Here is a 12,202-nt window from a genome sequence, read left to right as displayed (position 1 = left end):
CCAATTCTATAATATAGATTAAAGCTTTGGTCAATATTTTCATCACTTAATGATATTGCATAATTTGGTTTTACTGTAAATATTATCTTTTGATAGACTAGATTTCCTACAACTGTTCCTAATAGAGCATCTATAGGATCTTGTAAGATTCTATTGTCCATACAATATATTTCTATTGGTATATTCATACCTTCTCTAAAAAATCCTTTTATCATTATCTGGATTCCTCCTAATTCAATACACTTTAATTTATTTCTTACATTTTCTGGAATTTTGGATAATTTTTGTTTTACCCATTCTTTTGTAATTATAGGTATTCTAGCTTTTCCTATAGTATCTTCTATATTGATAGACATTTCTTTATAATTCATGCTAACTATTGTTTTATTTACTCTTGGTAAAATTCCTAAGAATCCTTGATGAAATACATCATTTTCCTGTAAATCTAGTATCTTCTTAGTGATTCCTGCATATTTTTTAATATCAAAGGTAATTTCTTGATTAATACCTTCTATAGAATCTTCAACTTCTTCAGTTGTTTCTATTTCTATTTCTGATTGTTGTATTTCTTGATTCATATATACTATTTCCTCATATTCTTCCTCTGATGAGGATGTATCCAACTCATAAATACTACTACATTCACTGCTTAGATCTTCAAAATATTCGATTGGTTCTATATCACTATCATCTTGGAATTTTTCATAAATTCTAAGAGTTTTTATATTTTGTCTATTTTTCTTTTTAGGACATTGAGGGGCAATGTGTCCTTCTTCATTACAAATAAAACATCTACATTTTTTTATATATCTTGGTTTGGATTTCTTATTCCAATTTCTTTTCTTGAAATATTTTTTATGTGGTTTAAAATTCTTTTTACTGAATTTTTTATAATTTTTGAATTTCCTTTTATATTTCTTGTATGGTTTATACTTCTTTTTATAGCATCCAAATTGTTCTACCTGGCCATTATCTTTGTAGCAACATAACGAATTTTTTCTTATTTTATAAGCTTTCTTATTTTCTAGTGCTTCTCTACACCACATACTTATCATTCTTTTTGTAAATTCAATTCTACTTCCAAGACTATCTATTTCAACTCCTTCCTCTTTCCCTAGAGGCAATAACTTCTCATATTCTTTTAGTAACTTAATTCCCCATGGGAATGGTAACTTTGTAAAATAAGATCTTAAAATAAGTTTATTTTCTTGATAATCTCCTTGGTTTAATACATAGTATAATTCTTCAAATTTACATGTATATCTTTCTAACTCACACAGATCACATATCTTTAGATTTTCCATTGCAATCATTCCTTGGTTATATTCTTCTTGTGTTCTTTCTTCTTCATTAGAAATATGTCTATTTCCAAGAAATTCTATTCTTAAGATTTTTTCAAATCTTTTTAATATTTCTTGTATATTTTGTTCATTTAAGGAATTTCTATTATCTAATACCTCAGTTCTTCTTGTTCCATATTTTACACCCCCTTTGATAGTTTCTGGTAATTTTCTCCACCATTCAAAGACAGTTCCTCTAAATGTATGTTCTATAAATCCAAAAGCCGTATATGTTTCCCATTTGTTAAATTGTATAGCTAAATCTGTACTTTTTATCCATGTTTCAATAGCTTTATTTTTATCTACACAATCTAAATCTAACCATATTCCTGTTGTGTGGATTGGTTCATTATAAGATTTCATTGGATTTATTTCTTTTATGGATTGTTTTCTTACATTACCAGTGTATCTTTTCTGGGTTTTTCTATATTGATTCTTATCAACCTTATTAGGTATTGGAGTTCCATAAGGAAAATCTTTATATTGTTCTTCATCACTACTAAATTCTACTTTTATATCTTGACTAGAAGATGGATTAGTATTCATCTTTATATTTTCCATATTTTCAGTTAATTCTTTTAACTGTTTTTTATATTCTTCATACTCTTCACCTGTTGATTCTAAGAATTTTTGTTCTATTTCTTCTACTTCTGTAATCATATATTGTTTTTCTTCATGTTTTTTCCCTTTATTTTTTACTCTAAAATCTTGAGGTGGATTAATTATAATCCTATCTTTTCCTCTAAGATTATTATCTAATAATGCATTTCCTACTTATAGATTATATTCTAGATTTTCTAGTCTTTTATGTATATCCTCAAAACTTTCATTTGTAGTGTTTTTAGGTAAATAAGGATAACTAGGTTTTTTATGTTTTTTAACCTTTTCCAAAAATTCTTCTATTATACTTTCTTCATCTACTATATTCATCATTATTTTTGGTTCGTAATATGGCTCTGATACCATTTCTTCGGAGTGTGCAGCGGAGGGGTTAATATTTTTGAGCCAATTAGATTCTTCATAAGTTTTTGAAATATCACAATAGAATTTATAAAATTCACTATTTTTTACCAATATTTTTTCTTGAATAATTATATTTAATTTTTTAATTCTTCTTCTTAAATTAAGAATTAATTTATATATTTCTTTTTCCATTTTGATTGCTTCATCATCTATGGAATCATTTTTATTTTTTAATTTTGGGTCTAAATATTCTATAAAGAAGTCTTTCAGATCTTCTTCCAAATAGATTAATTCGTTTTCTGTAGCGTTTTTTAGATCAATAAAATTTTGTATCATATTTGGATCTAAATTTATTAAAGAATTTTGATCTATATTTCTTTTAGGACTTATTTGAAAGTTTTTAGACATTGTAGTGGCTTTGGTTGCAATTTCTCTATTAAGGCTATTTTTGGAAAATTGGTTGTTTGGAGACTAGTTTTCAAATGTTTTTATTTCTTAGGCTAATTTGGAAAATCAACCTTCTATTTAAGCTATAAATCTATATTTCCCTTGGGGGAAGATAGTTTGTTAGATTTGGGCCAATTTTTTTTTTTTTTTTTTTTTATAGTTGTGTACCGTTTGTCATGGGCAATTTTTTTTAAATATGGCCCAGTATCCACTCATACTTAGAAAAAAAACATACAGAGCAAACTAAACCTTATATTCCCCACTCGCATGGCTCCGCCACTGAAGAGTTCCGACCTACTGTCGCTAAGCCTCCGCTGTCCACCACTACCGCGACTGTGTGAGTAAGCCTCACTTCTTCTTCTTCTTCTTTTAGTTCATTTTTTTATGCCATTGGAGAATGATTTATGACCTGCTATAGGTTTGATTTACTTAGGTTAAGCTTCATTTTCCATTTTAGTCACAAAATGGGTAACTGTGAAATTATGGGTACTATAACAAATTAACAAATTATAGGCTTGATTTGTGACCAGCCAAATGAGTATCTCAACATCTGAGATGACCACATATACAATGCTCACAAAAAGTCATTTTCGATATATTATCACTTCCAGATGCTATTTTTCATGAAGATAACCTAATCGTTTACGTCATACATCTGATTTAACAAATTGAATCACTAAGTTCATAGCATGTTTTGGAAAAATAGTCGCTTTCATTACATAAATTTTGTTTATTTTAAGTGTACTAACAATCAGCTTTTGATTTTTCATTATATTAGCATGTCCATTTTCATGTCAACTTCATAATTTTCATTTTCTAATATCACTAGGAAATTTTCTTCTCAAGACAAGGATGTGTCTAATTTTTTCTAGGACCATTAAATGATCACTTTTAATCCAAAACAATGTTGTCAAATCCTCTTACTTGACATTACCTTTATTCCTTGATTTTACAAGTTCTTCATTTAAATCAAACAAAGCAGTAAAGCAGCAGCTATGAGGACTCGTACGAAATGAGCAACTAGAACCAAGAATACATTCTTGATTATGCTCTTCGATAGTAGACAGATATATCACTCCCATATTTAGTCCTGCTTCTATATAAGCAACAACGGAAGATTCGTTTTCATTTTGAGAATTATTTGTTTGATCAAGGTACTTCATATTGTCTGAGTTCGAGAACAGATTACAAAGTACTTCATATTTTATGAGTTACCTTTTCAACATGTGGAAGATGAAGGTTTTTAGTGTTATCTAAGATCTTTTTTCCCAAAATTTGTATTTCCTTCAAGGATGACAACAGTAAGAGATATATATAATTTGTTCCTAACTAAGAAGAAGAAATTGAAGAAAGAGTTGAGTCAACATAGAGTTTGTTTAATTATTGATTGTTGGACGTCAATACAGAATGTTAGTTATTTGTGTTTAACTGCTCATTGGGTTGATAATGATTGGAGACTTCAAAAAATGATTATAAGTTTCATTCAAGTCCCAAGCCATAAGGAAGATATGGTAGGAAAAGAGTTAATTTCTTGTCTTTAAAGATTGAGAAATCAATAAGATTTTTTGTGTGACTGTTGATAATGCCTCTTCCAATGATGTAACATTATTGAGATTGAAGAGTCATTTTTAGGAGAAAAAGAATGGTCTAGTATTGGGCGGAGAAATGCTTCATATGAGGTTCTGTGCTCACATACTCAATCTTATTGTTTGTAATGGCTTGAAAGAAATAAGTCATATTTCAGCTATTCGTATTGCAATGAGGTTTGTTAGATCCTCCCTAGAATGGGTTCAAGGAGACCTGTAAGGAAGCAAATATTAAGTCTCGAGCTTTGTTGTGTTTGGATGTTACAATTAGATGGAATTTCACATACTTGATGTTACAAGTTGCTACAAAGTTTAAAAAAGCATTTATTGGTTTGGAAAGCGATGGAAACTATACAAATTATTTTAATGAAAACAAATTTGATGGAAGAAGTATAAATGGACCACCAACACATGTCGATTGGGATCAAGTAAAAGTATTTGTTAGGTTCTTGAGGACTTTCTATGAATGACTTTAAAATTTAGTGGCTCAAATTGTGTAACCTTTAACTTTTTCTTTCAAGATGTAAAATTCATGGAGAGTTGAATGAATTAGTTAAAGAGCCAAACACTTTGATGGGATTAATCAATTGTTGTTCACTGCAACAATTCTAGTTCCAAGGTGCAAGTTGGAACTTCTTAAAATCAGATTTGAACTTATTTACGATGTAGAAATTGCAAAAATGTTGTTAAAAAGAGTTGAAGAGACACTCCACAGGTTGCATGCATGCCATGAAGAAATGGAAACTCCGATCACTCAACCATCGGCTTCATCAAATGAGACTACCAAAAATAGTAGTCAAAATCCTTCACAACTTGCTTTCGGTCTTTCTAAACAGATTCCTTCTATTTTTAAAGCTAAACTTATGCAAAGCATGCAATTTAAGAAAAATGATTTGGTTGATTATTTATCTGATCGTTGTGAAGATTTGACTTATCCCAAATTTAACATATTAGTATAGTGGAAAATGAACATGCACAAGTACAAAATTATCTCCCAAATTGTCAAAGATTATTAGCAATTCAAATATCCATAGTCGATTCAAAGTTGGCATTTTTCACGAGTGATCGGATTCTTGACTCTTATAGGAACTCATTGAGTGCAAAAATGATTGAGGCCTTAATATACACGAAGAATAGTTGCATAACAACTACGAACCTATAGTGTTTCGTCAATATTTGGATGAGGTAGAGGCATTGGATGACTCAGAGAAATCTATAGAAGATGATATTTGTTTTCTATTATCAATTTTGATATTTTAATGCATATTGTTTCTTAGTTGCTTGTTAATATCATTAATAAAAACTAATAAATAATTATACAGAAGCTGAATCATGTGTTACAACAGGGGATAGTGATCCAATTTTTATAAAATGAGATGTTAGTACTCTTGTACTTATTTTGATATTGTTGCTTGTAAAAGTTTGAGTAGAATGCTTGTTGCTAGATACTAATTTAATACTATTTATATTTTTATTTTTGCCTTTTGTTTATATATCGAATTTCAGACAAATATGAATATAATTTAACATTTAACATTATTGGTTCTCGTTTAATTTTATATGTTAACTTATTTTAAACATATTACTATAAAGTCGATAGGAAAACTGCGAATTAAAACCAAACCATATCGCAAATAATGGTTTGGTTTCGTTTGATTAAAAAATAAATTGATTTATTTTGTTCCATTTTCAAACCGCATGAAATGGTTTGAGTTGAAATTATGGCACAAACCGCCTAAACTAAATCATGTTCACCCTAATAGAGATAATGAATTAACTTAGATGAATTGGATCGATTTGAATTCGAGAGAGGTAAATTGATTAATTAAGAAAAATTCGATCGAATACTACAATAAGTAAAGAATCTTGACTAGTGAGCTAAAGATGATCAACAATGCAATGTAAGTCTAAACATCCATGTTCATACTTTAAAAATCCTAATTTGATTAATTGTGTTCATTTAGGTAAAAGTTGTATAACTTGATAATTTAGGTCATCAATCACAAATTACACTCTGTTTTCATCATTTAGGAGTTAAACATAATAAATTATGGATTAATAATATCTGTGGGAACAATCATCCAGACTCATAGGCCTATTATATTACTCATTACAATGTCATACACTTAATAAAGGATAAGAATTACTTTATTTGATTATTTTAAGTAATCGAGTGCATATAAATAAACTTTATATAGTTATTCTAAAATAAGCTAAAAATTTGAAGGGATAATAGCTTAATTGATCTTGAAAATTCACTCCTTAAATAAGCATATAATTGAAATCGATTCGATTGATGCTACCAATGAAATCGAGTGCCAAGTTATGGTGCTTTCTTGCTTATCATGTCTTTGACTTGTATAGATTCCTATATTCAAGGAAGTAGATAGGATCGGGGTTGCCCTAGGCTCAAGCCCCATTAGCTTTTTCACTAAAAATAAAAAAAATAAAAATTCTATGCAGTAGTCCAAAAATAAATCAATAAATATATAAATAAAAATTGAAAATCACTATCCCCTAACTCTGCTCCTACCTATATGGAACCTTCGAAATTGTTCCCCCAAAAAAAAAAAATAATAATAATAATAAAATAACAGAAGAAAGAAAGAAAGACAGGGAAAAGAAAAAAGAAAAAAAAAAAGCACACTCTAAGATAAGAGAAATAAGATTTCGACTTTCTAGTGCAACCTTTTACGTCAATCGTCCTCTCTCTTGTGTTTGAGTGACAAAGGCAAACAAGTCCTATATTTAATTTGACCTATTACTATGCATCCCCACTGTTATATTACAGAAAAATTAAAAGAATCGAATTACCTACTCATTTTTCGGGGGGTGATGGTTCTATATGATATACATATGGGTCATTCAATGTCTATGCCATTATTACATTAGCTTTTCCTTTTAATTCAAACAACAGAAACTTCATTTAACTTAGATTGATGTAGGGTAGAGATATCCATGCCAAGATAACTTCACTTTTGAAATACTTCGATTGTGCTCCTAATGCATAATCTTTATTTATGCATGAAAAAGGATGGTGGACCCAAGGGGGGTCACCTGACCCCCCACCCCCCCACTTTTGAATTATTATTATTATTTGTGGATAAATCATGTTAGGTATCGATTGAAATCTAAATTTTAATTTAAATCAAAGTTAATAATTAATTTTAATAACATATTTCATAGAATTCTTAACTTTTATCAAAGTATATTAAAAATATGATTTTAAACCTCCACCAAATATGGGGAAAATCACAATAAATTTGAATTTTTTTTTCTCTTTTCTCTTACTCTATCTTACGCTCTCCCTCACACTTTTTATCAAGATCTTAACTCTTCTAATTTTTTAAAATTTGTCTATTAATTTTCTACAAATTTTCACTTTCGAATCAACTTTTCAATTTATTAGAACCTAAATTTGCATTTTCTCCTATCCTATTTATATGCATAGAAAGTGTCTGAACTGATTATATTTAATTTAACTTATATTTGATTAATTGTATTTATTTGATTGAATATTGGTTATATGTTTTTCCTTCCGATCACTTGAATTGATTATTTGTATTAAAATACATTATAAATTTTTTAAATATAAATATATCTTTTCTTGTGATGAGCAAAATATTAATAAAATGACTATTCAAAATCAAATGGATGAAAATGATGAGCAAAATATTAATGGGGAAATATTTTTTAAATATAAATCTGCATTTTCTCAGGAACAAAGTATTTGATTTGTACAGAATTTGATTGTATCATCCAACTAAAAATTTATGCATCCGCCCCTATGAAAAAGAACGTATTTTCTACTCTTTATTTAAAATACATTCTATTTTTCAAATTTCTTAGTTTTGGACCGTAATTGGCCTAATTTACCCTTAAATTATTAAAAGACCCAAAACTTAAATATAAGCCTAACGATTTATTTGGTACTAGAATATACAGTTTACTAATACTTCAAGGCATATTTGGAATGCCATGCAGATATTACAGATGTTATTTCAATAATACCGAATACTTCTATTTCATAACTTTATTTGCATTAACCTATAGAACTTTTACATTTCCAATAACAGCTCCCTTTTCATGAAGAACAAAGGAAGACCAAAAAAATCAAGAAAAAGAATGAATAAATCCTATTAGATCCCATTTGATGCAAAGTACATCCATCGAATGAGCAAAATCATGATAACTTAGTTGGAAAGAATGAACGAAACTTCTAATTATTTTTGTAGGCAATCATAAGTTAATCTATATGTTTGTCACTGGAGAAGACTACAGAAGCCTTATCTTCCACTTATTTAGCACAAATAGGGCATGTGAAGCACGATAATTCTTGTTCAAGTCCTTGCACGAACAAGAGGCGAAGTCATAGAGTGAGGAGACGCCAACGTTCGTGGAGTCATCGTGAATTCATCCAATCTACGGAACGATAAGCTGATTTCAAGTTTGCTTCTCTTGTATTGTTCTCTTCTTGTTGGCTGATCCGATCCGGTTTTCTGAATCACAAACTTGTGGATCCTCCTCAATGCGATTCTTAAGGTTTCATCGTCCATGTTCGCAAAGCATGCCCTGAACCAACCTGGCTCCGAGCAATGGAACGAGGCACCTGGTGAAACATTAAGCTTGACTTCGCCGATAATTAAATGCCATAACTCCATTTCTGCTTCAAAAGTCGGTTCTTTAAGTAGTCTTCTCAAGTCAATCCAGCAATAGAGCCCTGCATTGCCTTTCAGACTTTCAATGCCCACTTTAGCAAGTCCCCTGAAGAATAGACTGTGCCTTTCTGCTAATCTTTTCGCACTCTCGTCCAAGAATTTTTCCACAAAAACGTCGTCTGATAGCATTGAAGCAATCAGGTGTTGAGTCTGAGTTGAAACTAATCCGAAACTTGACATTTTCCGTGCACAATTCACTACTGCATCGTTGTACGAGTATATAATGCCTACTCGGAATCCAGGAAATCCGAGGTCCTTGGACAAGCTATAAACAATGTGAATAAGATCGCGGTTCTTACACACCGCGCCTTCTTCTGCTATCTCAGCAATGCTGATAAAACCGGGCTCGTTAAAAACTGTGCCAGAATATATCTCATCACAGATTAAGTGGATGTTTTTCTCAGTGATGAAGCTCATTGCATCTCTTAACGTGTCTCTGTCCATTACAGTGCCTAATGGATTTGATGGATTGTTTAGAATCAAGCCCTTAACTTTGATATTAGCCTTTTGAGCTTCTTCATATGCATCTTCTAGGGCTTCTCTAGTGAGCATAAACTCGTTCGAACTTTCGCAAACAACTGGGAGAAGTTGTATACCCGTTCGCCATCTCAAATCTCGATCATATCTGCAAGAGAGTGCTTAATTGTTTAGCTCGACAAGAATTGAGTAATTGTATGACAGATAATAATAATAATAATAATAATAATAATAATAATAATAATAATAATAATAATAAGGTCTAAAGTGAAAGCGTGTTGAATAAATTTGTGGCTATAAAAAGAAATCTGTTTTTTTTTTTTTTTTTTTTTTTTAATAAATATGGAAACTGATGAAACTCTAATGGCCCCAACACTAAAATTTATAAGCTTTGACATTGCCCATGTCCCACATTGATAAAAAAAATTCAAATAATTACTTGAGTAAATGAGAAAGTGAAATTTTACTTACCCTGGATAATAAGGTGTAGGCACTAAAAATGCTTCGCCGGGATCCGCCAAGCAAAACGCTAAAGTCTCATGAGCACCGGTGGCGCCGCCGCTCATTACAATGCGGTCAGGGTTGAATTTGACTTTATTTCCTCGCACTTTCTCCATGAATCTTGCAACAGACTGCAAATTCATATTTTCAAATTGTTAAGACTTCTTTCGCTGGATTATACAGAAAGGTCAATAATTTGATTACTTATAAAAAAATTAACTTAATTTTTTACTTACATTTCTGAATTCTGGCAAGCCATGATAATCTTGATAATTTGATATATCCTTGAAGCCGTTCGATCCTTGAGGTGTGCAAATGGAAGCTTTTGGGTTGTTCTCCACCCATTCTTGGATTACACCAAAGCAAAGCTGCATAAATGAGAAGAGATATTAATTGGGGTTCAACTATACAGTACCAGATGGGATTAAACAATATTCATCGACGTAAATGAATCTAAGATTAATAAGTAGGAAAAATACGGGTTTGATCCCATTTATGTATCATCGACCGAAGGAATATATTTTCATTTTCTTTCCTGAATTTTTCCTATTTTCTAGTATTCTACATGTCACAACAATTAAGAATAGATAATTTGTTGTTCAATACTATGTAGCAGACATGTTCTTACTTGATTTTCTGCTAGTCCCATTTGAATAACTCCATGAATATTTTTTGTGGGATGAAACGGATCACTGTCATATGCCTTCCAACCATCAAAATAAGAAGAGTTTTCGCCATGTCCATTGTTGGTTGCAATCTTGGACAAGAACGCCATATTTTCAGTATAAAATTTCAAGGGAAGAAAATGAACAATAAACAATAAACAATAAAGGAATTGCCGGTTAGTGGAATAAGAATTGTTGAAATCTCTGAAGAGTTTTTTTTAGTACAACGTTGTTGAAGTTTGATGGGTATTTATAGTGCTTGTAGTTGCTGTTGTGGAAGGTTCAGTGAAGGACTCCTCCAAAATCTATATTGGAGTTTTGCGCGAAATATTGTAAATATTGGTAGGCGGGATTTTTACTTAATTTTAACTTGTGACAAATTGCGAATAGGTTATTTTAAACATTATTTATTTATTTATTTATTTTGGTTGGGTTTTAGGAAAATGAAATGAACGAAAAGAGATGTGTTTAAAACATAACTGATGTTATAATTTAAAGTGAAATCGAATGGAAATAATTTGAATGATTTTCTTTGTATACGCATCTAGATGGATACTACATGTATGGATTTTTCATAGTAGCGATTGAATAATCCTTCATTGATATCAATTATTGATTTACTTATAATTAAGTGACAAACTTATCGAATTTCGTCTATGGTTTTTTTGTAATAAACACTAATTAATAATGGTCAAAATGCAACTTCGCATAATAAAATAATAACTAAAATTCTTGCTTGGGATTTTTTCCTTTTCACCAATTTTAAGTGGCATCGTTTATGAAAGGTTGAAAAAATTGGTGCTTGCTAGATAAAATTTGTTTATAAAATTCATTTTTGCGTAAAAATTTATTTATAAAATAAAAATACTACTAATCAAACAAAAATTTACTTAAAAAATTTTTAAAAACTACCTATAAGCAAAAAAATTAAGTAAAATATCACTTATGAGTAAAAAATATTTCTTACAAGATATTATAAATTGAAAATTTCACTAAAGGGTATATATATAATTTTATTCCATTAAAAAAACTTTTAAAACCAATTAATAATAGACTCTCAAGTATGAATTAGACTGTTTTAAAACCACCCAAAATCGATTTGCTCATAAACACTCCAAATCGGTATTTAAAAAAAAAATAAAAAAATGCCCGCATATATCCTATACCCCGAAACTCCCAAACTAGCCCTAAAGATATTTGATAAAAATTAAGGAAGTGTATTTCAACGAATCATCATTATCGAATCTTAATTAGAGCAGGTAATAGTGATTCAAACTTTTTAAAAGACTTAAACCGTGTTGTCACTAAATCATTTATCACTCTTCAATTCTAAACATACGTATTGTTCATGATTATCATCTTCCCTTTTCACGAATAAACCAATATTTTCAAATCACATAAAACATATTGTCAATGAGTCGTACATCACTACCCAATTCAATGCATCCGTGTTGTTCTCATGACTACACGTCTACACAATTTTTGTCCTAAAGGGTAATAATTAA

The 12,202-nt window shown here is 30.0% G+C and overlaps 1 protein-coding gene across 1 annotated transcript; it reads right to left on the bottom strand.

Moving 5' to 3' along the window:
• Window positions 1-8,449: 8,449 nt before the first annotated feature.
• LOC111398553 (1-aminocyclopropane-1-carboxylate synthase-like) lies at window positions 8,450-10,897 on the bottom strand. Its single transcript, XM_023025511.1, has 4 exons — window positions 10,661-10,897; window positions 10,269-10,400; window positions 10,003-10,163; window positions 8,450-9,679 (listed from the first exon to the last, which is right to left on the bottom strand). Exons 1-4 carry the CDS (start codon window positions 10,805-10,807, stop codon window positions 8,677-8,679), a joined length of 1,443 nt encoding a protein of 480 aa, XP_022881279.1. The 5' UTR covers window positions 10,808-10,897; the 3' UTR covers window positions 8,450-8,676.
• Window positions 10,898-12,202: the final 1,305 nt, after the last annotated feature.

The sequence above is a fragment of the Olea europaea genome, chromosome 8 (assembly GCF_002742605.1).
Source record: "Olea europaea var. sylvestris chromosome 8, O_europaea_v1, whole genome shotgun sequence".
In the NCBI taxonomy this organism is placed as follows: Eukaryota; Viridiplantae; Streptophyta; class Magnoliopsida; order Lamiales; family Oleaceae; genus Olea; species Olea europaea.
The sequence above is the reverse complement of the archived record's forward strand: the minus strand, read 5'-3'. Positions and strand labels throughout refer to the sequence as shown.